We start from the raw sequence: 24,763 nt of genomic DNA on the forward strand, positions 1-24,763 counted from the left end.
CCACAGTAACCACACTGCTCAGGCCTTCCCCAGCTCAGGTGAGTCCTGTACACTGCCCGCATGTAGTTCCTTCCCAAGACATCGTATTAGTCATGCCACTCTTGCTCAGAAACCTTTATTGATACCTCATTGTCCAAAGGATAAAATCCAAATCTCCTACCCTGGCATCCAAGGTATTTCAGTGTGGCCCCACGCAACTGTTATATAACTCTTAATTACTCTAACCCTCACTGCAGCTCCAGCCAAGCCCGGCTCCTACCCTCTAGCGAGCGTGTTTCCTGTATTCCCACCATGTGGTTTGTTCACACTGCTTTCTTCTCCTGCTCAATGCCCTGAAATGCCCACTTCCTTCTTTGCAACCTTTAAAGAATTTCTCAGCCTCAGAACCCAGTTCAAGAGCTACTTCCTTCCTCTATGAAGATTTCCTTGATTACTGCAACTGAAACGATTATACTTGAAACATGTAATATCTTCTGGGCTTGTTTTGTTGTTGTGCATTTGTATTTGTTTTTTATTTTCTTAGGTAAATGTCTCAAAACATCAACTGGATTTTAAATGCCTCAAAAGCAGGGCGTGTGTGTAACTTTTCTACCAAGGATCTCAAAGCACCACATACAGGAATGGGGACTCAGTAAATACTTGTGAGTTTAGCTAAAGGACACACGGATAGCGAGAGGCAGCTCTGCTCCATAGTCAATATCTAATGCCCATGTTTCCAGATCTGAAGCGGAAAACTTAGCAAACACAGAGCCATGCTGTCTGAAACAGACAGCAGCATTCTTCATGATTTTTAAGAATGTTCTCATCTGCCTGCGGTGGCTATCTGTGTGACACTCAGAAGCATCTTGGACCCTGGGGAGCAATTTTGTTTGTTTGTTTGTTTTTTTACCTCTGACGGTGATATTCAAAATATTTAACAACCTGGAGCATAGGCACCAACCAATCAGAACAGGTGCAGGATAACCAGATGGATGCCAGCTAAACAACTGGTATACCTGTAGTGTGTGTGTGTGTGTGTGTGTGTGTGTGTGTGTGTGTGTGTGCGCGCGCGCGCGCGCGCGCGCGCACGCGCGCTTTACTTGACTTTCTGCCCTTCTAGGTGTCTAGAGCTTCCCCACATTATTAAGGTTCCCCCATCATTATTTCTTATGTATTAATTTTCAAAACACTAATCTGCATATTCTTATTTAATCGTAGAGCATCTCTGGGAGGCGGGCAGTGCAGGAATTGCTATGCTCCTTTTCAAACAAGGAAATGTAAGGCTCAGAGGCAGAAGAGGAGGACTTAGTTTTCTATTTTCGTTTCTAGTACTCTTTGCACCTCACGAGGCTGCCTTTCCTGCATTCCCTGGAACTTTGTGGAAGGCACAAAAAGAAGATGTTCGTTGTTGAAGCCAAGTGAAAAAAGGAGTTCCTACATCTACATTTAAGGGTGAAGAAGAACTTTTGGGTGTGTTAGCTTTGTTTTGGCTGATCACATTCTGAAAATAGTTCGGCAGTCTTGGAAAATCCACTGTGTATTTTTAGGCCACACTCTTGTTATTACTTATTGTAATAATATTGTGTATATTGTAGTTTCATGCAATTTGTTCCTAAAGAGGTGATAAAGCCAATCTGGCCAGCAATGGGTTCAATCAACCTCCCTTCTCACCACCTGCCTACAGTGTGGTGGTCAAAGGTAATTCCAAAGGCTGGAAATAAAGCGTCGTGTGGGATGTAATTGATCAGATGAGAAAGCAGCAAATATTGAGATATATTTCTCTAGAGCCCAAACCCTGCCCTCCTCTCCACAGCCTTGGACCAGCTTAGAATGAGCAATCAGACTTGGGCTTGCTGAGGTACCTGCATTGCGAGTTCGCCCTTGGCTGACACGCTGCCATCAGACTTCCCACCTTGCCTGTCCTGTGAGGAGAGAGGAAAGACAAGCATCTTTTGAAAAGAATGCCTAATGTAAAAAAAAGAGATCAAGAGAAAAAACGAACAGTTAATATAAAGAAAGAGAATAGAAAACCAGTATAGTGTGGGGAGGACTTTTTCAAAGTGGGGCTTTGGACCTGAAAAAAAAAAAGAAATGCTTCCTTATAGGTTTCTCTAGGGCTCTCCAGGTCTCTGTCACCATTTGCTCTGACTTTAACTTCAAGACATTGGAAGGGACATGAAGAGAGGAAACATGGAAACTGGCAGTAATCGACTTGGTTAATTTAGAAGCTTGAGTTCCGAGAAGCAAGGTCTTTCTTAGATCTGGCTTCTCGGCTCAGCACTATCTAAATGATGTGATATCGAGCAAGCTATTTTTCTTAGTTTTGTACGTCCTCTTTTTTTTTTTTAAAGTTTGATTTATTTTTTGGAGGTTTATTTCACATATAGTAAAATGCTCAACTCTAGATCTACAGCTTGCTGAATTTCTGCATATGTACATGCCCTTGTAACTACTGCGTCTTCAGGCGTAACTCTGTTGGGATTCCTGTTATACTGGTTTTGCCTGGCTTTTGAATTTCATATAGATGAATCATAGAACATGTCTTTTTTTGAGTTTAGCTTTTTTTGTTTGGCATTATATCTTTGAGATTATCTATGGTTTTGCATCTATGCATAGTTTTTTTTCCATTGCAATGCAGTATTCCACGATATGAGTGTGCCTCAACTTTATTCTCCCGTCAGTGGTCATTTAGTTTGTTTCCAGTTGTTCACTGTTATGAATAAAGTTGCTACGAACATTCTTGTGCATGTATTTTGGTGGAATAAGTGCTCATATTTCTCAGGTAGATTCATAGGAGGGGACTTATTGGGCCATAGAGTTTTGTATTTCCCACTTGGTCGATACTGCCAAATGTTTTTCCAAAGAGGTGTCTTTTCTTCAGTTTTTAATGAGAAAGGAGCAGCTGCTCAAGTCAAGGACGAGATGTGAGGAATCAATGGGACTTGGCAACATCTTTAAGATGGAAAGGGAACAGTTAAGGTGTTTGGGGCTGGGTTCAAAAGAGGATCTTCAACACAAGAGACAGAGAAAGTTTCAGATAGTGATAAAAGGAGTTTAATTTTGCTGAGTTCATTTCCAAATAGGGCTGAGATGCCCACGTGAAAATCCTTAAGGCAGAGGAAGGTTCATGTATGGACATAGGAGAGAGGTTGACAGGGACAAGGGAGGCCTGGGAGGCCTAGCCATGCACAGGTGGCAACCGAGGTTCCTTGAGCTGTGCTCTGCCTATAAGGTGCTTGGAACTAATGTGCTTTCCTTAATGAGCCATTTCAGAACATTCTGGGTGGCCAGCAGTTGGAACCATTTTAGTCAGGGGAGTTTCCTCTCACAATCTCATTTAAACTTGCGCTGTAAACACAAACCCTAAGAATTGTTGAGGAAGCCCTCTGAGTGATGTGACTGTCTGAATGCTGCCTATGTCTGAAATGTGCACGGGGGTGGGGGTGGGGGGGGCGGGAAGAGCCCTGGTGGGCAGCAGCACTTACCCGGGTGACTGGGCATATCGAGGTGGGCAGCAAGATGTGGTCTCTGAGCTCCCCACCGTCACACAACATGGATAATTCACATTTGCGGTGAAACTGGGGGGAACAATGAAGATGACAGTGAGTGAAAGTGAGCAAGGAAATGTCAAGTATGAGGGTTTAGAGGTTTACTGGGGAGTCAAGCTGTCTAGTACTCTCCCAAATCCTGATGCACTGCTGGCTTTGGCAGTAAAACTGCGTGTTTGAATGTGTGTGTGTGTGTGTGTGTGTGTGTGTGTGTGTGTGTGGTTAGGGGTGCCAAGTCTGCTGTGGGCAAAGAAGGAGACCAAGTGCTGTCCAGGCTGCTGGAACAAAATGGTCATGAGCAGCAGCCTGTGGCCTTTCAGTGGGGCACCCCATGTGCATTCCAGAGCCCCCCTGGATATTTGCTTCCTAGGCTCTGAAACACTTGAAGGAAGGTCTTAGTGAACCAACTCATGAGAGGCTGGAAGTAAATTCTGTGATTCAACCTCTGCATCTTAAGAGTTTTGTAGTTTGATTTGGAGGCATGTCCTTTTTGAGGCTGCTCAAGGACCTTAGTTAAAGGGACAAGACATTGCACTAAGTTTGCTTTGGAAGGCAGGTTGGGCAGGTCCAGGTGTCCAGAGAGGAAGTGGACATTTGCTGTGGCTGGTGGCAGCAGGCACAGGCCTCTGGCCCAGGCAGTGGGGCTGCTGTAAGGAGTGTGCCTTCCTTTGACGCCTGGAGGAACACGATTCTGATGTCAAATTCCTCTCCAACTCTGTTGGTGTCCCTGGCCCCAGAGGATACCCAGGCAAAGGAAGTTAAGGGTCCAGCCTTCTGTTCACAGCTACCTGGCCACAGAGACAATGGATTGGCCAGCGTCTTCTTAAGCAGCCCTCACTCCCCTGGTTCTGGGGGTGCCCTCTCTCCTGAAAGCTTGGTGATTCTTGGAGGCACTGTTAGACTTAGGGCACTGAATGGGGGCTCTGGCCACCCCCCGGCCTTGCCCCCCTGGCTCTGCTCACGCCCTCTGGCAGGATGTCCACTAATCCCTGGCCACAGCTTGAGCAAAAAACCACACTGAAAAGAAGCAGGGCTGTGCTAGGCGCCAACCCACCGTCATCCGGCACCACACGCAGTGCCGCGCGGTGACACTCTGGTAGCACTTGATACTTTTGTGGCACCGGTCACACTTGACGGAGGTGTTCCCTTCCACCCACGCGTGCTGCATCACCTGCAGGAGGGAAGGGAAGGATACCAGGGGAGGCTGTAGAACCGCCCTGGGCCCTGAGCCTGAGGAGAAGGGTCTGGGAGGAGCACAGGGAGGGGGGCGGTCAGAGGGGGCAGTTTCCTGCTTAGTTTATGCAATTATTGGATGCTGGGCTCTGCATTGCACTGATGTGGTCTCTTCCTACTTAACCACCATTTTGCTAATCAAGGAAGATGAAAATTATTTTTCCTGTGCTTTGAATAGCTCAGTCACCCTGGCAATCAAGCCTCTGAGCAGCATCTTGTCTGGCAGTCCATCTGTCTGTCTTGCAGAACTCATCGCAGAGTGATGTGCTTGTGTGCATCCTCTCCTGGAAGGCAGCGCGATGCAGGGAAACACAGGAGGGGGAGGGCTTGGGCAGGAGACAAAACTGGTTGGAGTCATTGATCTTCCACTTCGCAGCACGGTGACCTTTGACCAGTTCCTGGACCTTGCTTAGTCTCAGGTTCCTTGTCTGTAGGAACGGCATAATAAGCCCCACCTCTAGGTTTGCTGCGAACACTAAATGAGATAGCACACTTGAAAGGGCCTTCCTGGCACAGTCCTGGCCCTTTGGAGGTGTCCACTGATGGGTAACTTCCTTCCCCTTCCCGTCGTCTATGGGCCAGTGACTCTCAGCCTTAGCAGCCCATCAGAATCACCTGGGGAGCTTCTTGAAGTTCTAATGCCCAGCCCTCACTCCAAACCAAATAGTCTCTGGGGATGGAACCCATCATTAGAATGTCTTAAAGCACAGTGAGTGATTACAGTGTGCAGCCAAGGTTGAAAAGCACTCTAGAAGGAAGTTAGAGGAAAAAGTTCAAAGAAATTAGTGTGGGTCACCAGTTAGCAGATTTCACATCTGTTTCCTGGAGAGCTGGCTGTACCTGCTCCCTGAACAGGAAATGCCACTAGAGCAGCCCAAGAACTTGGGAAGCAGGTGGGATACATGTGTATGTGTGTGTCCGTAAGTACAGCCAAAGTGACCCATGACACCCGTTGGCCTGAGTCCTCAATTGTCTCCCCCATGAATTCTATAGAACTTCTCACAATTTTCCACCAGGGAACCCAGGATAGCAGAAGGTATAGGGTATGGATTCTAGGGGAATGTGGGAGCCTTGTCTGAAGTGCCCAACTGCAAGCACAATATTAAAAACACATGGAATATTTGCATGATACCATCCATGCTTGCATTAAATGGAAGTTTTAAATTACTTATCAGTTAAGGTACTATGTCCTCCTCTCAAAAGGGTTTTGGTAAAATTGGTCTAGATGATGTGTCACCTTTAGTTTGTAGCTTCTCTCTTGCTGCTATTCACCCCTGAGGGTATAAATGCTAATCAATTTGTCATATACATGGTCTGTGGTCATATTGAACTTGCTCTGAGATCACTATTTCAATTTTGCAGAGAATGAAAATGAGGCTTCAGAGAGGTTAAGTGACTGGCCCTAGATTCCAAGGCTGGTAAGTGGACAAGCAGGGCTTCATAGCCAGGTCTTCTGACTCCAAGTCCATGGTTGTCTCCCAACACCACATTGCCTTCTCCCTCGTCTTCTGTGGTTGGAAGAGATGGCGAAGGACTTGGGTTGCTCCTGGAGACTCAGAAGGTTGTGAACATGCCATGCTGGCCCCTCAGTGGCCTTCCTCTGTTCCATGTGTGGCAAGTGGCCAGAGTGCAGGCTTAGGGCCTAAGCCCAGGAGTGCACCGTGCGTCCTGGTGAAAGCCATGGACATGGAAAGGTGTGTGTATGGGTGTGGTGCAGAAGGAGTAGACAAGAGGCCATGCGGTGTCTCATGGGGCATGCATGCATGTCCTTGGAGGTGCCCTTCTCTCTCAGAGTCCTTCTGGGGAGGGCTGGGTACCACTCCCACCTGCTAACCACCTCCTGACTCACATTCCTCATTGGAATCTTCCCTACAGGAACTCAGAGTATCCTTCCCCTGCTAATTTTGAGAAGAGTCTGTTTCCAGACTCGGTGAACAGCACCACCCAATGGCCAAGTTAGAAACCTGGGAGCCATTCCCCAATTTTTCCTTTCTCTCATCAATTACATCCCCATCACCAGGTCCTGGTGGTGGTACATCCATCCAAATGACCTCTCAAGCTCTCCCTTCATCTTCTCTACCTTAGCCTGTGGGACAGTCAAAATGCCCAACAACTAGCATGGCTGGGAGACCTTCAGCACAGACACAGCCACCACTGCTACTGCGGACAGGTCAGAGCATAGCGGGTGGGTGCAGACCCCAGCCCAGGCCCAGGGCCCTCAGGCAGCACTGCCCCTTGCCTGAACCATTGGAAGAGTTTTTTACCCCTCGGATCTCTCGCCTGCACTATGATCAGAGCAATCACTTTAATTCACAAACCCAATGATCTCATGTGCTCAAAGCTTTTCAGTGTCTCCTTAGAAACTCCTCCCCGACTCCTCATCTGGCCTCACAAGGTCTTCCCAGGCTGGATCTCACCCTTTCAGAATACATCGCCTGCTACTTCGCTTTAAGCGTCCTCCATCCCAGTCACACCAAACTAAGTACAGCTCCCAGAATAAGCCATATCTCCTCCATGCCTTTGCATTCAAGGCTTCTTCGGCATGGGTGCCTTGTCCTCCATGCATTGTGAAGTCCTCCTGATTTGGGTTCAAGACACAACTCAGATGCCATCTGCTTTGTGAAATCTTCCCTGGCCTCCTCCCTTGGTGCCTCAATTGCATGTCCCAACCCACACAGCCCTATTGCTATCGTCCATCTCACCACTTTGTACGTGGCTCACGTGCCTCTCTCTTTCCCTGTCTCTCGTCTGCACAATTCTCCAGCAGGCTGAGGTCCATCTTATAACCTGCATACCCCCTAGCACAGTGCCTGACTCGTGGTGGACACCAGGGAGATGCTGAATGCATTGATGGATGAATGAGATGATTTAAGGGTAGTCCTCAAGGCAGAGAGGCTACTGGATAAAGCTCCCAAAGCCCCTTCTTGCCCAGGAATCTGTGGTGATTGACATGTTGCCTGGGACACAGCATGCAGTAAAACAAGGCAATAGGTGTCACCAACCTCGCCGCCCCTTTTGGTTTTTGAGTACGTTTTGACACACCCAGGAATGTTTTTGGATACACAGCGTTCGTGGACGGTGTATTTACAGTCTGAAAAAAGTAAGGAAAGTGCTTATGAGTGACCATCTAGGACAGGTCCAGCCACCCCACTCCCATCCCTACTCCAACTGAGGCCCATGCCTCCCTCTGGGTGGCCAGCCAGGGGCAGGGGACATATGGAGCTTGCCTTGTCTAATGGAAATTCAAAACAGTCTCCAGTTGTCCACTGGGAAGAGAGTCCATGGATACCTCCCAGACCTGCTTCTGCACCCTCCACACTGCCACACTGCCTTCCACTGTGAGCAGTGGATGCAACTGGACTACATCCCAGAAAGACACTTCCCACTTGAGGGCAGCATGAGGAGTCATCCTCCTGCCTATCCAACATCAGGGAGGCTGGGGTGTGGCCAGAAAGGCCAGGGGTCTTCCCATATGATCTTGTGTAAGTTGTTTCACGTCTTTGAAATTTGGGGTTTCCTACAAAATGGGAATAAAATTGCCTTTCTTTCTGTTTGAGAAAAAGAAAAAGAAAATTTCTTTTTCTCAAAAAAGAAATTGCCTCTCTTTCTCATTTGCAAAATGCAGGGCTTTTGCAGCATTAAATGAGATAACTTGTATCAAGCACCATGTGTCTGGGTCACAATAGCTATTTCACTAATTATTATTAATATTGTTGCTATTACTACTTACTATTACGCAAACAGCAGAGGCCCACAGACCTGGAACCTAATAGGAATGAGACTGGGTCTATAAAAAGTGGTGAGATAGATTTGTATGGGTGCTGTAGAGACCTCTTCTTAAGCCTTCTGTTGCTCTTGGTGGACAGTGGGCCCAGCTCTGTTAAGATGACTTTTGTGGCCAAGGTCACCTGCTGCCTAGCTCACGTGTGTGTGTTTAGGTGAATAGCTCTGGAGATCTTGACCACACCCAAGGGCTCTCCCTGCAGCAGCAGCTCCCCAGGCTCTGGTGGGTCCAGACCTGTCTGTATTGTGCAGTGATTGGTAGAACACTGCACTCATGTACCCAGGCCCCTACAAAGCCTTCTCACTGCAGCCCCCTCCCCTCTCCACCCTCCCCAAATCCACCCTCCTTCCTACATCACCTCTTCTTTTATCCTTCCCTTTCTTCTGTTCTCCTTTCCAATCCCTGCCCCCACCTTCCTTTTTCACATGTGTTTTTTCTCCTTTCTGTTCTGACTTTACTAAATGGATCATAAAGCAAAAGAGCTTTAATTTCCACTGCATTTATAAGTATAGCTTTATGTGGCTTATTAATTTAAAAAAAGAAGGTTCTTCTGACCACCCAAAATATTCACTAGCAAAACCCAAATGAAATTATTATGAGATGTTTTTTAATTGTGTGTGAACCTTAATAACTTTTTTCGGTGTGTGTGTGTGGGGGGTCAGTGGCCCACGGCGGGACTCCAACAATGGGACAATACTTATCCATTTGACTTGGGTGGAACAAAAATAGCACACGGAGGTCTTGCCTTATTCCCTGGTGCTGGAACAATATGAAAGGTCCTTCACGCTAGGAAGCAGAAATACCTAGACTTTTTCTGGAAGGCTCAACCATGTGCAGAGCAAGATTGTTCCTGAGGAAAACGGGTTTGAAGGAAGTTTACTCACAAATGCAGCACAGGCCTTGCTTCCGAACGCCCATCAGCATGACATGGCAGAAGTTGCAGTAGGTTGGTTTCTTGAAATGCTTCATGGTCCAAGCATGCCTCCCGTCCCCTGTGGGGCCCTGCAGGGATAACAAGGGAATGGGGTGCTGAGCAGGCAGCCTCCACGCTAGCAGAAGCCTGGGGCCAACTCCTGTATGTCGTCTTCTTTCTAAAAAGATTCTCTTCTCATACTTGAAAGAAAAGATATTCATTTATTTTATTGATGTAAGGACTATTTTAAAAGAAATGAAAATCAAAAGAAAGTTCTTTGTGTGTGTGTTTTCTAAGATTAACAAATATTAAAAATTAGGAATATTTGAGTAGGCGCATGTGTGGGAGGGATAAAACAAGCCCTCTCCTACATGGCAGATGGAAATGTAAATCCGAACAAACTCTCTCGCTCCCTTCCTTCCTTCCTTCCTTCCTCCCTCCCTCCCTCCCTCCCTCCTATCTATCTATCTATCTATCTATCTATCTATCTATCTATCTATCTATCATCTATCTATCTCTAAAGGTCCTTTAAATGTTTGTAACCTTTGACTTACAGATTTCATTTCTTGGATTCTGTCCTAAAGAAATAATTTTTGAAAGACAGATGAGCATTTTTTGTGCTCTGTCAGATGTTTTTATTTATTGAAAATAATGCAAAACTGGAAATATCCTAAAGATCTCAAAATTACCAAAAGGTTAGTTGTGGTACAGCCATGTGATTTAATGTTAAGTGGCCATCAAAAAAAATATTTATAAAAAAATCCTAATGGCATGGGAATGTGCTTATGATATAGTGCTACGTAAAAAAGGCAGAATGAAAATCTGATGATCTATTATGAGCTCAGTTTTATATAATAAGAGCTTTGATGGGAAGAAATATCACTAAACTGTTAACATAGCTGTAAGCAGTATGCATTTATTTTATTCTGCTTTCTTCTGTATTTTCCAAATTTTCTATAGTGAGCAGTACTAGTTTTATAATCAGAAAAAAGCAGTTTAGTAAAAACAATCCACTCCTCTCATCAACTTTCCAAACACAGATAAAATAGTAAAGAGACAGTCAGAGAGAAGGTTCAGACATTTTCTCCCTACTTGGCTCAGAAGCGAATTCATCCTTATGCACTAGGTAAGCCAAGCCTCACACAATCGTGCACCTTCCCTGGATACCAAAGCTCCCACCTCCTAGCCCCTGGGAGCACAGCCTTGCTGGAGGCTGTGGCTTCAGGACCATCCCTCCATGCATACTGCCCCTGTACGTTTCTCATAGGCTCCATCAAAAGAGCACCACCACTCGTGGGCTGGTCCTTAGGGTAGTAAAAACGGCTGTAGTAAGTTGCTGGGGATTGATAGTCAGGTACACAGAGTCCAGCGTGCCAGACTCAAACCCAGTTCTTACTTCCAGGCCCTTTTGGTTGGAGCTGGTCATGGCAGCCTATTCCCAGGCCGACTTTCCTGCTAACGGCCTCTAGAGGAGCCCATGTGCTCTCCTCCTGGGACCAGCGCGAACTCTTTTCTACTCACCACTTCAAAACCTTGCTTCTTCTAAGACCTGAGTGTTATAGAATTACAGCCTTTCTATCTAATGATTTCTACTTTAGTAAACAGGTTCATCAATTGATTAACATGATTCATGAAAAGACTGATTCATTCATTCCTTGGACAAACATCAACCTCAAGTGATTTTTGTAAGAATTAAATAAACAAGTAAAGCTCCTTTTACAGTGCCTGACACATTGTAAATTGAAACTTTTATTAAGTTCCTACTCTGTGCTAGACAGTAGGGGACACAAAAATCAGTAAAGAGTGTTTTCTTATGTGTAAGGAGGTAGATTTATACTTATTCTAGAAAGGAAGAAACAGAGACTCAGGAAAGTTATATATACACCATATTTCCCCATGTACAAGACGCACCCTTTTTTGAAAAATTTGGGGTCTAAAAACTGGGTGCGTCTTATACAGTGATCGTGTGAGCGCAAAAACAAGCACGAAAAAAGTGGGAAATGCAAGTAAAAAAATCTACAACCACTGTATAAGACGCACCCAGTTTTTAGACCCCAAAATTTTCAAAGGGTGCGTCTTATACATGGGGAAATACGGTAGATAGCCTACGACTACCCAAATCATAAGTGACTGAGCCAGTAGTCAAACCGGGACTCTTGCTGGCCTCAGAGCCCATGCTCCTTCCATCTTTCTCACCTTCCTCCACAAATCAGGGTTTTCAAGGACAGCAGGGAAAGTACAGCACTGCTGTTTTACCTGAAAATACCTTTATTAGTTAAATCTGTTAGATGACTCTCCCTTTCTCAGACACTATTTTCACAGAAGCAAAAGGACCCTGACTTGGGATAAGGGAAGCTTTCCGCTTGGGTTATAGCACCATCATGTGGCGCTTTCACGTCTGCGCATTGGAGGTTGCAGGATGTGGGAGTAACCTTGCTTATGCATGCCAGGTTTAGGCCGCTGCTGTAATTTCACTGGGTGACAGGTTCTGTCGCATGCATCACGTTCAGAGAGCTCCAGACTTTTTAGTGGCCATATGCGGGTTTTGAAAAAGCCAAACAAGCAATATGACTTGTAAGGCATTGAGGAATGCTTTCTCTGAACTCCAAATATTAACTGTAGAAACTTAGAATTTAGTGCATATTTAAAAATAAACACGTAAAATTTTTGATTAATAAAAACTAAATTCACATTTTTTGTTTGTGTGCTGCTTTCTTGATATAAAGTACGGTTTTCTGTAAGGCTGACTGGCATTGGGAGGAGACACTGGGGAGAATGTTGAAGAAATAGTCTGTTGCTCCCTCCTTCAGCCATAAAACAGGGGTTCCCCTTTATGCAAAGGGTTGGAGGTACTTTGGACTCAGCAAGTCCAAAATAGGAAATAGAAAATAGACATTTGTTTATTTTGATTAAAATGTTTCATCTCTATTTCCATGTTTCAGAGGAAAAAACAGGTATGTTGGAACAGCACCCAAGCAGAACTTCTACTTTGATTCAGGTATATATATATATATATATATATATATATATATATATATATATATATATATATATNTTTTAGCTGAGCCATCCTGCTACCTGTTGGCAGCTCAGCGGCTGCTCAGCTCGGGCTGGACTCGAACCGCTGTTGCTCAGAGCTCAAACTCTTGATGATTCAGGTATAATTTTGAGTACCGATGGCAGGAAGTATATCTATTCCTGTGAGCGCCCACAGGGCCTACCTAGCTCATGTGGGTTTTTGCACACAGTAGGTTCTTGGTAAGTGATCAATGCATGAGGAGTCTACTGTTCCTGAATATGGAGGATGGCCTTTGGTACTAACTAGTTGTGTGCTCATGGGCAAGATCTTTACCCCTCTGGTCCTCAGTTTGTAAAATGAAGAGGATAGACCAGGGATCATCAAAGTCTTTTCCAGCTCTGACTTTCTAGGGTTCTAAGAAATAAGAAGGGAGTTTTGTAGCTCCTGGGTCCTTGATTTCTACTTAGCCATTGTAAAGAACTGGACATGCTATGAGGTGTTTGCAGGATTCTTAGTTCTTGATATTGGAAATGAAGGCTCAGCTTTAGTCCCGAATTGCAGAATTGTGGGATGGAGACATTACAGGCAATGGCAGTGAGCTAGAGGACAACCCAGCTGACTTTCCTGTTCTGTTCCTCTCTATGACATTCCAGTAATCTCAAAGGGGTATTGTCGCACAATCTGTGAGACTGTCCAGGTAAATGCTTAATGTCACCGTTTGTACTTCTAGTTCTAATCTTTCCTATCTCATGTATGAAAGTTACCTCACTTGGTAAATTAGCAGAAAACGCAGTAACCAACTAGGTCAGGTGAAGCCATATTTAATTACTGATTTTACGTGAAGCCTCTACATTTATCCCCTACTCTGATCAAACTGGGAGGTTTCTCTAATACACCCTGAACTTTCTTTCATTTGGGTCTTTGATCAAGCTGTTATCCTGGCCACAAGCTCTCTACCATCTTCTACCTCCAAATCATCCCCATCCATGAGAACTGGATCAAACATCCTTCAAGGTCCTTCCACTTGATCTTTATCTCAAAATGGAATATCAAAATCCCACACATCCTTCAGGGCCAAAGTAAATACCCTCTACTGTTCCTTCCCACTGGTCTTACTCCGAAGTGTGGGTTGTTAGAAAGTGCAGGGTCTTTGGAGTCAAGTATTCCAAAGATGCTCCTGAAATAAATTCTGGCTCCTCCGTTTGCTCCTTAGGCTGAGACTCTCAGTTTTCCATGTGTATAAACTGAGAAAAAAAAACAACCTGCCTTATCCGGTTGTTCTGATTGTTAAATAAGAGACAATCATTGATTGCCCTCCACCTCATAACGAATCAGTATTTTTTCCTTCCCTTCCTTCCTTCCCCAACTCTTTGCATTTTTAAACCTAATTTGTGGAAAAGATAGAATTCTTCCTTGACTATTTTTTGCCCTTTGCCTGGTTGAGCATAACCTGAGGGGTGAATATTGTATGTGTGTTTCCTCACACAGCTCAGAACAGTTTCTTTATTTAGTAACAATTTAGTGCATGCCTGTCAAATGAATGAATATATTTTAGTCACTAATAGGTAAAAAGAGAAGACTTTTTAGTTGGCCTAGAGCATAAGGTGAGTGCATTTGGGCAGAAGCCAAGGCAATACATAGATATTAACTTCCATATAGAGCTTTATGCTCTTGAAAGGCCAGACATCTTTGAACTCAGGCTTGCTGACTTACAGAGTCATCCATGCCCAAGAGGACCAGCAACGGGATGGTGGTCATCCCTCCGTGAATCCATTCCTGTAGAGACACAAAGCCGTCCCGGTCGTAGTCCATTCCTTGCAACATCTCCTTCAAAATCTGTGGAATCCATAGAGCAGCAGTTGTCTACTTTCATCCTCGACTTTTCTGCCCTCCTCTGCCATCTTATTTCTCTTTCGTTCTGCATTGTCTGGCTGGTGTTTTGCCCTTTTCCCTTCTGATTCACAGTGAGTGAAGCAGTGAGGGAGCAAGTGAGGGCGAGGAGACCAGGGCTCCAGGCTCAGCTCTACTGGACCTGACTGAGTGGCCTTGGACAAGCCACCCCGACTCTCTGGGTTCTGTGTTGCTCATCTGTAAAATGGAAATAATATTGCGATGTCTGCAGCACTGTTGTGAGGATTAGAGGAAAAGTATATAAAATGTAATGATTATTACTATCTGGTGATTGAGAAAAAGCTTTAAAATTCTTTCTAGATCTAAATTCTTTGATCTATGGATGCCTGATATAAAAGTTCAGTGCTGATGAAAAGGTCAGGGGGAATTATTATTTAAATTATATCTACACTTTTCCCTGTTGTCTATAAATTTTCCTATCAGAGAAGTGCGAGATCAAGATGTAGGACCCCAGAGAAGCTGCCTGTAAGAACATGAACAGGACAGCCTGAACAGTAAACATTTATATCCAAGTCCTGAGTCTGTCCCACTTGTCTCTTGGAAGCTCGCTTGGAAGTTACCCCATGCTTCCGGAAACTCACAGGCCTTAGCTCCGTGGGATCCCACTCGAGATACTGGGCAATGTGCAGCATCTGGTTGACAATACGATCCATCTCCTAGGAAACATCAAAAGGAGAAACCCAGAAGGTGTGTTTTCAAGAGCAAGACTCAACATCAAATCCTAGTGCAATATACTGGCATTTCATGGGGAGCTCACCATTTGTTTCTGCTCATTATTTCTGCCTTAAGCACAAAGCTCAGTGGAGAGTAGATGCTCACAAGAAGCAGAGAAGACAGATAAGCCAGAGGTATGCAGGTAGCTCCAGAACTCTGACCTCTGCCTGGGCCCACCTGGACTCACACTCCTTCCCCTAGACTGGACTTTGACTTAGAGAGCACAGGAAGCACTCCTGTTTTCTTCTTTGTGATCTTAACTCCCTCAAATCCTTCCAGACCAAGGCATCTCTCTCCTCCCTTTTGGATCACTCCTCATTCCCACAATGTTAGCAACTTGGGAGCTATCTGCCCTCCTCAGGGGTCAGTTTCAATTGGATGTAGGGCCACTGGGTTGGTCCAAGCTCTGGCACTATGATTTAGATTCCTTTTGGCATCTCCTTTGTTTGCTTTGTATCATGTTCAGGCCCTGAGTCCAGGACTCTGTGAACAGGAAGTTCATGAAGGGTACGTTGGCCTGGTGAGTGAGCCTTTTGCTTGGTACCAAGGTCCCACTCTATCTAAAACCTCACAGAATTGCTGGATGCTAATGAGTCAGTGTACTGAGAGTCCCACTGAAACACGCTGCATTGAGGAGACATTTGCATCTCTTGGGCACCATGTAGGATGTTAATCATAAGATTGATGTGGGGAGACACGTTGGTGAACTGAAGCAAGGTTCCAAAGGGTTACCTCCACCAGGTAGAATGGTGGAGGTTACAGGAATTTTAAGAAATTATATTTCATTTAAATTAAAAAACAACCCACTGCAAAACTATAGGTGAGGTGGCAGATGGGAGTAAGGAAGTGGGCAGAAAGGTGGGGACAGGGCTCAGCAGAACTTCCAATGGAAAAGAGCTTGTGTATCTAGTCGGGTCCAAGATTCAGGAGCTGAGAACTAGACTCAGTCCTGAGCTGTGTAAATGGGTGAGCATTTTCAGGAAGCAGAGGGGGCAGATGTCAGGAAGAACAAGCTCCCCTGATGTCTACCCTGGTCCGGCCATATGTGGACACTTGAAGAGTCATGGAGGGGTGGGTTTAGAACTGTGCCATATTTTAAGAATGGCATTGACAAAGCAGAGCTTGACCAAAGTGGGTGTTTAAGCCTGCCTTATGAGAAACAGTTTAGGGATTGGGAGACTTGAGCTTGGAGAAGATTTTAGGACAGATGTGATAGTACTTGAAATACTTGAAGGACCATTGTGTAGAATTGGTATTCCACTGGTCAGCTGTCCTGGTCAGTTACAAAGGGCAGAAGGAAGCTGAGGGATATAGGGAAGGAGTTGCTGAGGGCTGGCCTATTGTGGCCTCCCTGCTGGGTTAGGGGAGTTGGAAGGAATAGCAGAATCGGGTTTTGTGTTGACAATTCCCTGGCAGACTACAGGTGCCTTTTGTGTGGGAAGGAAGCCCTCTCTAACAGTCACCCCCAGCAGTGGAGGTGCAGTTTTAAGGCAGTGGGTCAACTGTCTATTACTGGGAGTGTTCACAAAAAGGCTGGGTGTCCCGATGCCAGGGATTCCTGGTGGGAAGTTGAATCAGGTAACTCTTCTGAGACTGCTTAAGTCCACCGATGTTACCTTCCAAATACAGTAAAACCTTGGATTGCGAGTAACGTGGTTTGCAAGTGTTCTGCAAGACGGGCAAACATTTCGAATACATTTTAATGTGGTAAATGAGTGATACCTTGCAATACGAGTAGTTTGTTTCCAGAACGAATTACGCTTGCAAACCAAGGTATTACTGTGCATGGTAAGGTAACCACTTCTTACACCTGCAATGCTTCTACCCTGGTGCAAACAACCATCATTTCTTGTCTAGCTTATTTCAATAGCCTCCTACCTGGTATCCCTTGTACCCCTATAGTCTAGACTCAATATAGCAGCTAGAGTGATCCTGTTATAACCCAAGACAGCCATGTCACTCCTCTGCTCAAAATCTTCAATGGTCTCATTTCTCCAGAGTAAAAGGTAAACCCTTTCAATCACCTCAAAGACCTGATAATGCTTTGCAAACTTCATCCACCCCCTGTCCCATTACTTCTCTAATCTCATCTCTTATTACTTCCTCTGACCTTGTCTGTTCACTCATTCTGCTCTAGTCACTCTGGCCTCCTAGTGAATCTGTAATATTTCAGGCATCCCTCATGACTGTTGCACTTGTTCCCTCTCCTGAAAGGCGCTTCTTCTAGATATTCCCATGACTAGTTCCTTACCACCTTCAAGTCTCTGTTCAGATGTCCCCTCTCCAGGGAAACCTGCAGCTCCCTCCAACACTTCCTTTCCCTCCTTTATTTTTCTTTTAGCACACATCTCTATCTAGCACATATTTTACTGTGCTTTTAGTGTGCTTGCACTAGAATCAAAGCTTCATGAGGGCATGGGTTTTTGTCAGTTGGTTCACTGATATACCCCCCTTGCTAAGAATAGTGCCTGGCACATAGTAGATACTTAATATACAGAGGGTGCCAAAAATGTACACACATTTTAAGAAAGGAAAAAATTGTATTAAAATTGTAATACAATGAATGACACTAGCAGTCATTGGATTAATGCCATCTTTTGAGTGAATGTCCCACTACACATTGCTACTGTAATTCAAGTCAACTTCAAAAAGTAATACATAGATAACATCTCTTAAAATGTGTACAGTTTTTTTGGCACCCCTGGTATGTTGACCAAATGCTTGAGAGTCTGTGATTCTCTGGTTGTTCCTTTGTATGACCCAACCCACAGCATTGCAATGTGGCTATTAGGATCCCATAAAGATACTTTGGGATTCAGAGGGAATTGGGATGTAGTTGCTCTACTGAACTTGTTGCCTTTCTTCTTCACTCTGGTCTGACTCAGCCCTACGTACCTCAACATCAGAGCCTTTCTGTTAATGAGTCCCATCTCTGACATTGCCAGTCATGGAGACAAGGCTTATCTGACTCTGTTCACCCTTGCCCCTCTCTGCCTTCTTCCTTTTCCATCCTTCCTCTCAATGCATGATCCCTGACCTTTCCCTGCTTATTCCTGAGGAATGGTGTGTGCGCGTGTGTGTGTGCGTGTGCACGTGCGCGCATGCATGTGTGTGTGCGCGGCGCAAATCTCAGGCTTTTCTAGGTGCAATGGGATCGGATCATGTGCTCAGAGCAGACAGAGCCAGACTCCTAGAGCGAGTGACCTGGGGTGTGAAAGCAGGGCCAGGGAGATGCCGCAGCACACCGGCAGTCACCTGCCTCCTCCTGTCCTCCTGCGCTGGTCTTGCTGCCTCTTCTGCCTCCTCCCCTCTGCCCCTAGGCTCCAGCCAAAACATTGCAGGGGGAGTTTCTGAAACCATCGGGAAGTTAAACTAGAGGCAATCCTAAAGCATCTCCCTATTCTGAAATTTTATGATCCTGGCCTTCTGGAATGAAAAGGCAATTGGAGTTCACTCTCCTCCAGGCTGGTTCTTTGGAAACAGAAGGTGGCGGGCAGGGTACTACTCATTTCTACAGCCCATATTGAGACATTGCTATTCTTATAAAGATGGAACTGAGAGTTTTCAGACTCTTCCTCCACCTGTCCCCCTCTCCCCCAGCCTTTCTCAGATCCGGAAGGAATATTTGGAGAACTTACCGCTTGGTCCAGTAGACCATTCTCATCCGAATCATAGAGATGAAACATGACTGCAAGAAACAAAGAGGTGAGGCTTGAGGCATCCTCCAAACATCAGGGATGGGCTAAGGCTCTGTTGCCGCTAGTTTTTAGATCAATTCTGACCATCACTGGGGCAAAGGCATTACAACCAGCTTACCCACCCTCCAAGGCACAGAGTCTGACTTCTTTACAGAGAGAGTGGGGAGAGGGAGAAGAACCAAGCCACCTGGCTTCTGGGACTGCCTAAGCAATAACTGTCGAGATCCAGACCATGAGTGTGACTCCCTGTAGAGCATTCAAACCCCTCAGCATTACTGGAACACAACACAAAGCAAATGCCCAACTGGTGGTGGGGCAGAGGCACCAGAAGTATAGACGGAACACTGCTTCTGTTGCACACAGAAACGGTGTGGCTTTAGGCAGATTCAAACCTTGGCCCTACCCTACCACCTGTAATAACCAAATAAGTCAGCTTCTTCAGGCTCGGTTTCTTCATCTGTAAGATGGAGATGAAAACTGTTTCTTTCTCCTGCGGTTTTTTTTTTTTTAAATGAGGACTAATATGTAAATGATATATCAAATCTACAGTGTTTGGAATGTAGAAGTACTCAATAGATGTTGTTTATTTCTATTTTCTTTCACTAATGACCATTTATCTATGGCATTTAATATGTACAATGTACTGTCCTATGCACTTTATCATTATTAGTTAGTTAATCCTCAGTAATGTCATGAAGTAGTTCCTATTATAGAAGCTATTGTATTTCTTTTTCTAAAATGTCAACATGCTATTCAGAAACGTTCTCTATTATGTCAGATTACAAGCTACCCTGTTCCTGGGCCTTCACCACCCACCAGACCTTCCAGTTGAATGAGATTGTTTTTTGGGTTTTTTTTTTTTTTTTGCCTTACATCTATTTTATGATTTGACATTACTTCTTAAAGTTTGAATTACACATTTGAGAAACAGTGGGAGAACCACAATATTTTAATGGTTCTTAAGACTTCTAACAAATTTATTCTGACCTTAGCCAGCAGTATCCTTAACAAGCATTTATATCCTTGATCACCCCTCCACGTACCTCATCAGTAAACCATTGATGGGGACAGTCGTCTTTGAGAACCTCCAATCCAAGAGACCAGACCCTCGAAGGAGATTATTTTTAATTTGGTTTTGTTTATTAATTTTGATTTTGGCTTGGTATGTTGTGGGAATTTTTGGTTTGTTGTTGTTGTTGTTTGGGGGGATTGGAAGATAATAAACAATATAGTCAGAACAGAAACATCCTCTATCATGTTCCAGTGGTAGAGAGGCGATATAGGATAAGGAAGATCTGGGAGAGAAATTGGGCAAAGCACTAAATGTGCGTTTAGGGGACCTGGAGACTTGCATTTCGTTTATCTGAAAGGTAGCGACCCTGTCTGTGGTCTCAGAAGTAAGCAGGGTGGAGAGCAGAGCTGAACGTGTCTCCATTTTCCTCCCATTCTCTACAACCCTTCATTATGCCTGCTTTCTCTGTGGAGCCTCCCCTGACCCACCCTTCCCCCATACAAACACCCTGGGTCTCAGCATGTACCCACAGGGTCACAGCACTCCTGTTAAGTTGCCCTTGTGTTGTCAACTCCTACTACATGTTTTAATGTCTCCACAGCTTGTGTTTGCTTAGTGGTGCATCCCTGGTTGGAGTCTAAGCTGTTTAAAGTAGGGTCATGGGCTTCTGATTTTTTGTGGCTCCTCAGAACCTCTTGTCAGAGGCACTCAGCATATGAGGTTGACTTGCCAAACAGATGGTTGAAGGATGTAAAAAAGGACAGGCCTTCACACCAGTGTTGCTCCCAGACCCTGGGCTGAGGCGACTCTCTAACATGGAGCTCTCTTGGTCCTACTGTGCATGAAGAGTAGAGCTAGAAAGTGTGAGTAAGCATCTCATATTTTTAGCAGCCTGGCCTTGAACAAGTCGTTTAACCTTTGTGTGCTTTCTTACATGCAAAATTAGAATAATCATATCAACCTTCTAGGGTTACTATGAGGTTAAAATGAGGTAATGCATTATTTAAAGTTCTTAGCAAATATAAGGTCTTCACTGATGAGAGTTATTGTTATGATTGTATTGGTGATAGGGGGGATTTCAGGTTATTATTTTCAAAACAATACATGTTTGGTTATTAAAAAGAAAAGCTTAACTTGTTTTCAATCATTAAAATCAAGGGAGAATTCAAATTTATTTGGATTAATTAAAAACAAAAACAAAAACGCAGTATAGATGATCAAGTTTCTGTGACAAAAAATTGCAAGGAAAAAATAAGCAAAAGATTAAAAGAAACTGAAGAGACATAATAACCAATGGCAATGTACGGACCTAACTGGATACTGATTCAAACAATTGAAAATATATAAGACAATTGCGAAAATGTGAATACTGACTGAATATTTGATAATAGTAAGAAATCATTTTCTGTAGATGTGATAATGGTGTTGTGGTTATATATCAGAAAAAGTGATATTTTAGAAGTTCATACTGAAATAGTCACAGATTAAATTATATCATGTCTGGAATTTGCTTCAAAATAATCTGGGGCAGGGCCGGCCGAGTGGCGCGATGGTTAAGAGCTGGCTTGGGACGCCAGAGGGCCCCGGGTTCAGATCCCACATATGAGGGCCAGTGACACTGCCCTCTACAGCTAAGATGCTGAACGACAGCTCAACCTGGAGCTGGGCTGCCGTGAGTCACCGGCGACGGTGTAGGCTGCAGCCCATGCTGCAGTGGGTTGCCATGGGCTACCATGTGTAGCCAGCAGCCAGCGTGAGCGGCCAGTAGCTGCCGTGAGCCACCGTCCAGAAGCCGGTGACTGATCTGCCTCGCCCGGGAAGAGCACAATGATTGTGCCAACTTGGGCCAGTGAAGCAACGTCCTCCACAACTAGACTGAAGAACAAAATGACAGCCCCAATTCCCCAGCACTGTTCCCATCCCCCCAATTCCCCAATTAAAAAAAAAAATCTGGGGCACAGGGAATGAGTGGGAGGTATAAATAAACCACGATTGACAAGAAACTGGTAATTGTGGTGGATGGCTGATGAGTGCATGAAAGTTCACTGCATTCTCTGCTTTTATCTATGTTTGAAATTTTCTATAATAACAACTTTTTAAAAACGCAGTTTCAAACAAAAAAACTCATAGACACAGACAACAGCATGATGGTTACCAGAGGGGGATGTGGGGTGAGGGGAGGTAGAAGAGGGTAAAGGGGGTCAAATATATGGTGACGGAAGGACACTTGACTTTGCGTGGTGAACACACAATGCAATTTACAGATGGTATATTATAGAATGGTATACTTGAAACCTATAGCATCTTATTAACCAATGTCATCCCAATAAATTTAATAACATTTTTTAAAATGCAGTCTTTTTTTTTATTGGCATTATAAGACTGAGTCTGAGAGCTGCTAATATGAAGCATCTGCCACATCCTCTCTGGTAATTATGAACAAATATAATGCCTGAAACTCAGAATCCAGCTGAATGTTGGAAATAATTTGGCATTTCACTTTTAACATTAGCCAGAAGCAGCAGAAATCTGCTACATTTGCTTCCAAATTAGTGCTTAAGACTTGTGACTGTTAACACCTCAAATCTATGGGGGTGACTTTAAGCTCAGCTAATGAGCAAACTGTTTCATTTGTTCTTGGCAAGGGTTAACCTTTGCCAGATGTTTCCTTGCTAATGTTTAAGTTTTGTTGACTAGTCTTATTAATGGCTGGAATTTTGACTTTTGCTATAATGTGTCTGTTTTCCCCTTAATGTCTACTAAAGTCCCAAGAGAAGCCTAAACAATATCTATGTATTTTTAACAAGGTCTTATCATCTCCCGTCTTAAAATGTTTTCCTGCAGGATCACAGAGGTGGGTGAGACCATCCCTGGAGTGAATCATCTACAAGACTCTTTCAGGCACTGTGGGCTTTTCTTTCAGTCACCAGCTATTATTTTCCTCCTGAAGATATCTGTTTGAAACCAGTAGCAGTAGCAGTGTGAAACCAAGCTCAACTCCCTTAGTTAACTAGTCCTTTTTCTACAGAGGCCAAAAAACTTGGGATGGGCATGGATGAAAAATGGAAATAAGCTTTCACAAGATGGAGGCTGATTAGATCTCAAGAAAAAAAAAAAGAGGTTCTCGCAGTTAAAGAGTTACTTGGGCACTGATTAGGGGGAGGAAGACAGATGCTGAATATCTTCTTTACTAAGGGCAGGCAGCAGCTTCCTAGTTGTAGGCTTTCAGAAAGTCCTGCCAGCAAGGAAGGGAGTCTTGACCCCTTGCAGAGATTCCTTCCCTTTCCAAATCCTGGTTCTCGGTACCAAGGTCTCAGAGGCACTTCCCGTTCTCTACACAACTGGTACTGTATCCCAGAGTCGACTCTAGGAAATGTTCATACCACTGCTGGTGACAGGGCAGAAAAGCCTCCTCCAGGGAGGCACGACCCATGCCCATGCTCCCAGAACAATCTACAGCATGTTTAAAATGATGGGCAGGACAGTCGATCTTCCTCTAGGAAAAACGTCGAAGGCCCTTGGCAGGGTGAGTACTTACACTCTAGCTTATCCTGAGGTCTCCCAGTCTCCAGCAGGGACAGGTAACACACAACATCCTTCAGGTACACAATGGGGGGTTCTGAGCCTGAAGATTGAGCAACAGGGTTCTCCAGGGGGATTGTGGCCACTTTTTCTCTAGCTGGCACTTGCTTCTCAGTGGTCTTTGATTCTGTAATAGGCAAGAGGACAGCATCCAAGGACAACTCACGTTTAGTAAATATTAAATCCTTTTGATGGCAGAGGCAAGCAGTTTGTATAGTGTCGTCTTCAAAAGTGCTGGTTACATGGATATGATCAAATCAATAGCCCTAGAAATCCAGTTTGTGGAGTTCATACTCTGAATGGACTCTACTCTGATTCTTTTAAGTGTCTTTATTCTTGTAAGAAATTCACCAGTACTCTGTGAATTTTCAGAAAAGATGACAGTGATTTTTAGTAATATCAATAGCCAACAGATAAATGTCAGTTAGCTGAATTTTTTGGGAACACAGCCAATGTGTAGAGGTAATTTTGCCTGGGATTCTGAAATCCAGACTATTGGTCATTTACCAATATACCTTTTCACAATTTTCTTCTCAAATACATTTAATGACACAAACAGATGAACAGTCAAAAGAGAAAACTGGGATTGACCTGATATCCAGAAACTAGAAAGAACTTTGACTAATTTCAAGCCTAATCAGTTGAATTAAGGAAGTACAGAAAGTGGCTTATTGTACCACAGGAAAAAAGTAAGTTTTCCCTCTGAAATGTTCCTTACCACAGGTAAGAAAACTCTGTCCCTTTCATACTCTTTGTCCTTTGGGTCAGAAATATAAGGTTATTAGTTACCAGAAAACTAGGCACCTATATTTTACTATGTAAATTATACTTTTTGGGGCACTTTGCATGCTATTTCTCTTCTCCTAACCTCTTTATATCCACGCCCACCAAAAATTATCTCTGAATATTGAATAAGAGGGTGAAACCTACAGAAAACACTAAATAGGCCATTTCAAATGAGAATTTAGTTTTTTCCTCTGACTTCTGCTTGGGCAGCAGGAAAAGGTTGGAATTTTCAACAGATGGCCTGATCTTTGGTGGTCCTAATACTTGGCTCTTCCTTGCTGGGATAGGCCCCTCTCTGTGGTGTCTGCCTGGCCTTATGTTCTTGTTTCTGTGAACAAGGACATCTAATTAAGACATCCATGAAAAGTGGCCTAACAGGAAAAGGATTTTCTACTTTAAATCTTGCATCACAAAAGAAGATGAAAAAAACGCTGTATGCCTCCCTGGGCTAGTGCTAGATAATGTGCCCTTTCATGATTTGACCACGGGAGACTGATATTCCCCATAAACAAGCAAAATGGTGCATCACAATTCACTTCCCCAGGAAGAAATCTCTGGAAGTTGCTGTCAGACCCAGAATGCTA

At 44.3% G+C, this 24,763-nt stretch overlaps 1 protein-coding gene across 9 annotated transcripts in view; it reads right to left on the bottom strand.

Annotated features, from left to right (window-relative positions):
* DGKG (diacylglycerol kinase gamma) overlaps positions 1 to 24,763 on the bottom strand; it is a 219,974-nt gene that overhangs the window by 127,274 nt on the left and 67,937 nt on the right. For 6 of the 9 annotated variants that reach the window (XM_019669018.1, XM_019669047.1, XM_019669027.1 and 3 more), the window contains 9 exons: positions 23,350 to 23,520; positions 18,740 to 18,789; positions 14,969 to 15,043; positions 14,190 to 14,312; positions 9,429 to 9,546; positions 7,763 to 7,851; positions 4,582 to 4,698; positions 3,465 to 3,557; positions 1,842 to 1,901 (listed from right to left, as the gene is read on the bottom strand). In XM_019669018.1, coding sequence (XP_019524563.1) covers positions 1,842 to 1,901; positions 3,465 to 3,557; positions 4,582 to 4,698; positions 7,763 to 7,851; positions 9,429 to 9,546; positions 14,190 to 14,312; positions 14,969 to 15,043; positions 18,740 to 18,789; positions 23,350 to 23,520 — 896 coding nt within the window. The remainder of the gene's footprint in view (positions 1 to 1,841; positions 1,902 to 3,464; positions 3,558 to 4,581; positions 4,699 to 7,762; positions 7,852 to 9,428; positions 9,547 to 14,189; positions 14,313 to 14,968; positions 15,044 to 18,739; positions 18,790 to 23,349; positions 23,521 to 24,763) is intronic. The other 3 variants (XM_019669074.1, XM_019669066.1, XM_019669058.1) reach the window with 2 other exon arrangements.

Source organism: Hipposideros armiger, unplaced genomic scaffold (assembly GCF_001890085.2).
Source record: "Hipposideros armiger isolate ML-2016 unplaced genomic scaffold, ASM189008v1 scaffold_14, whole genome shotgun sequence".
NCBI classification, from domain to species: Eukaryota; Metazoa; Chordata; class Mammalia; order Chiroptera; family Hipposideridae; genus Hipposideros; species Hipposideros armiger.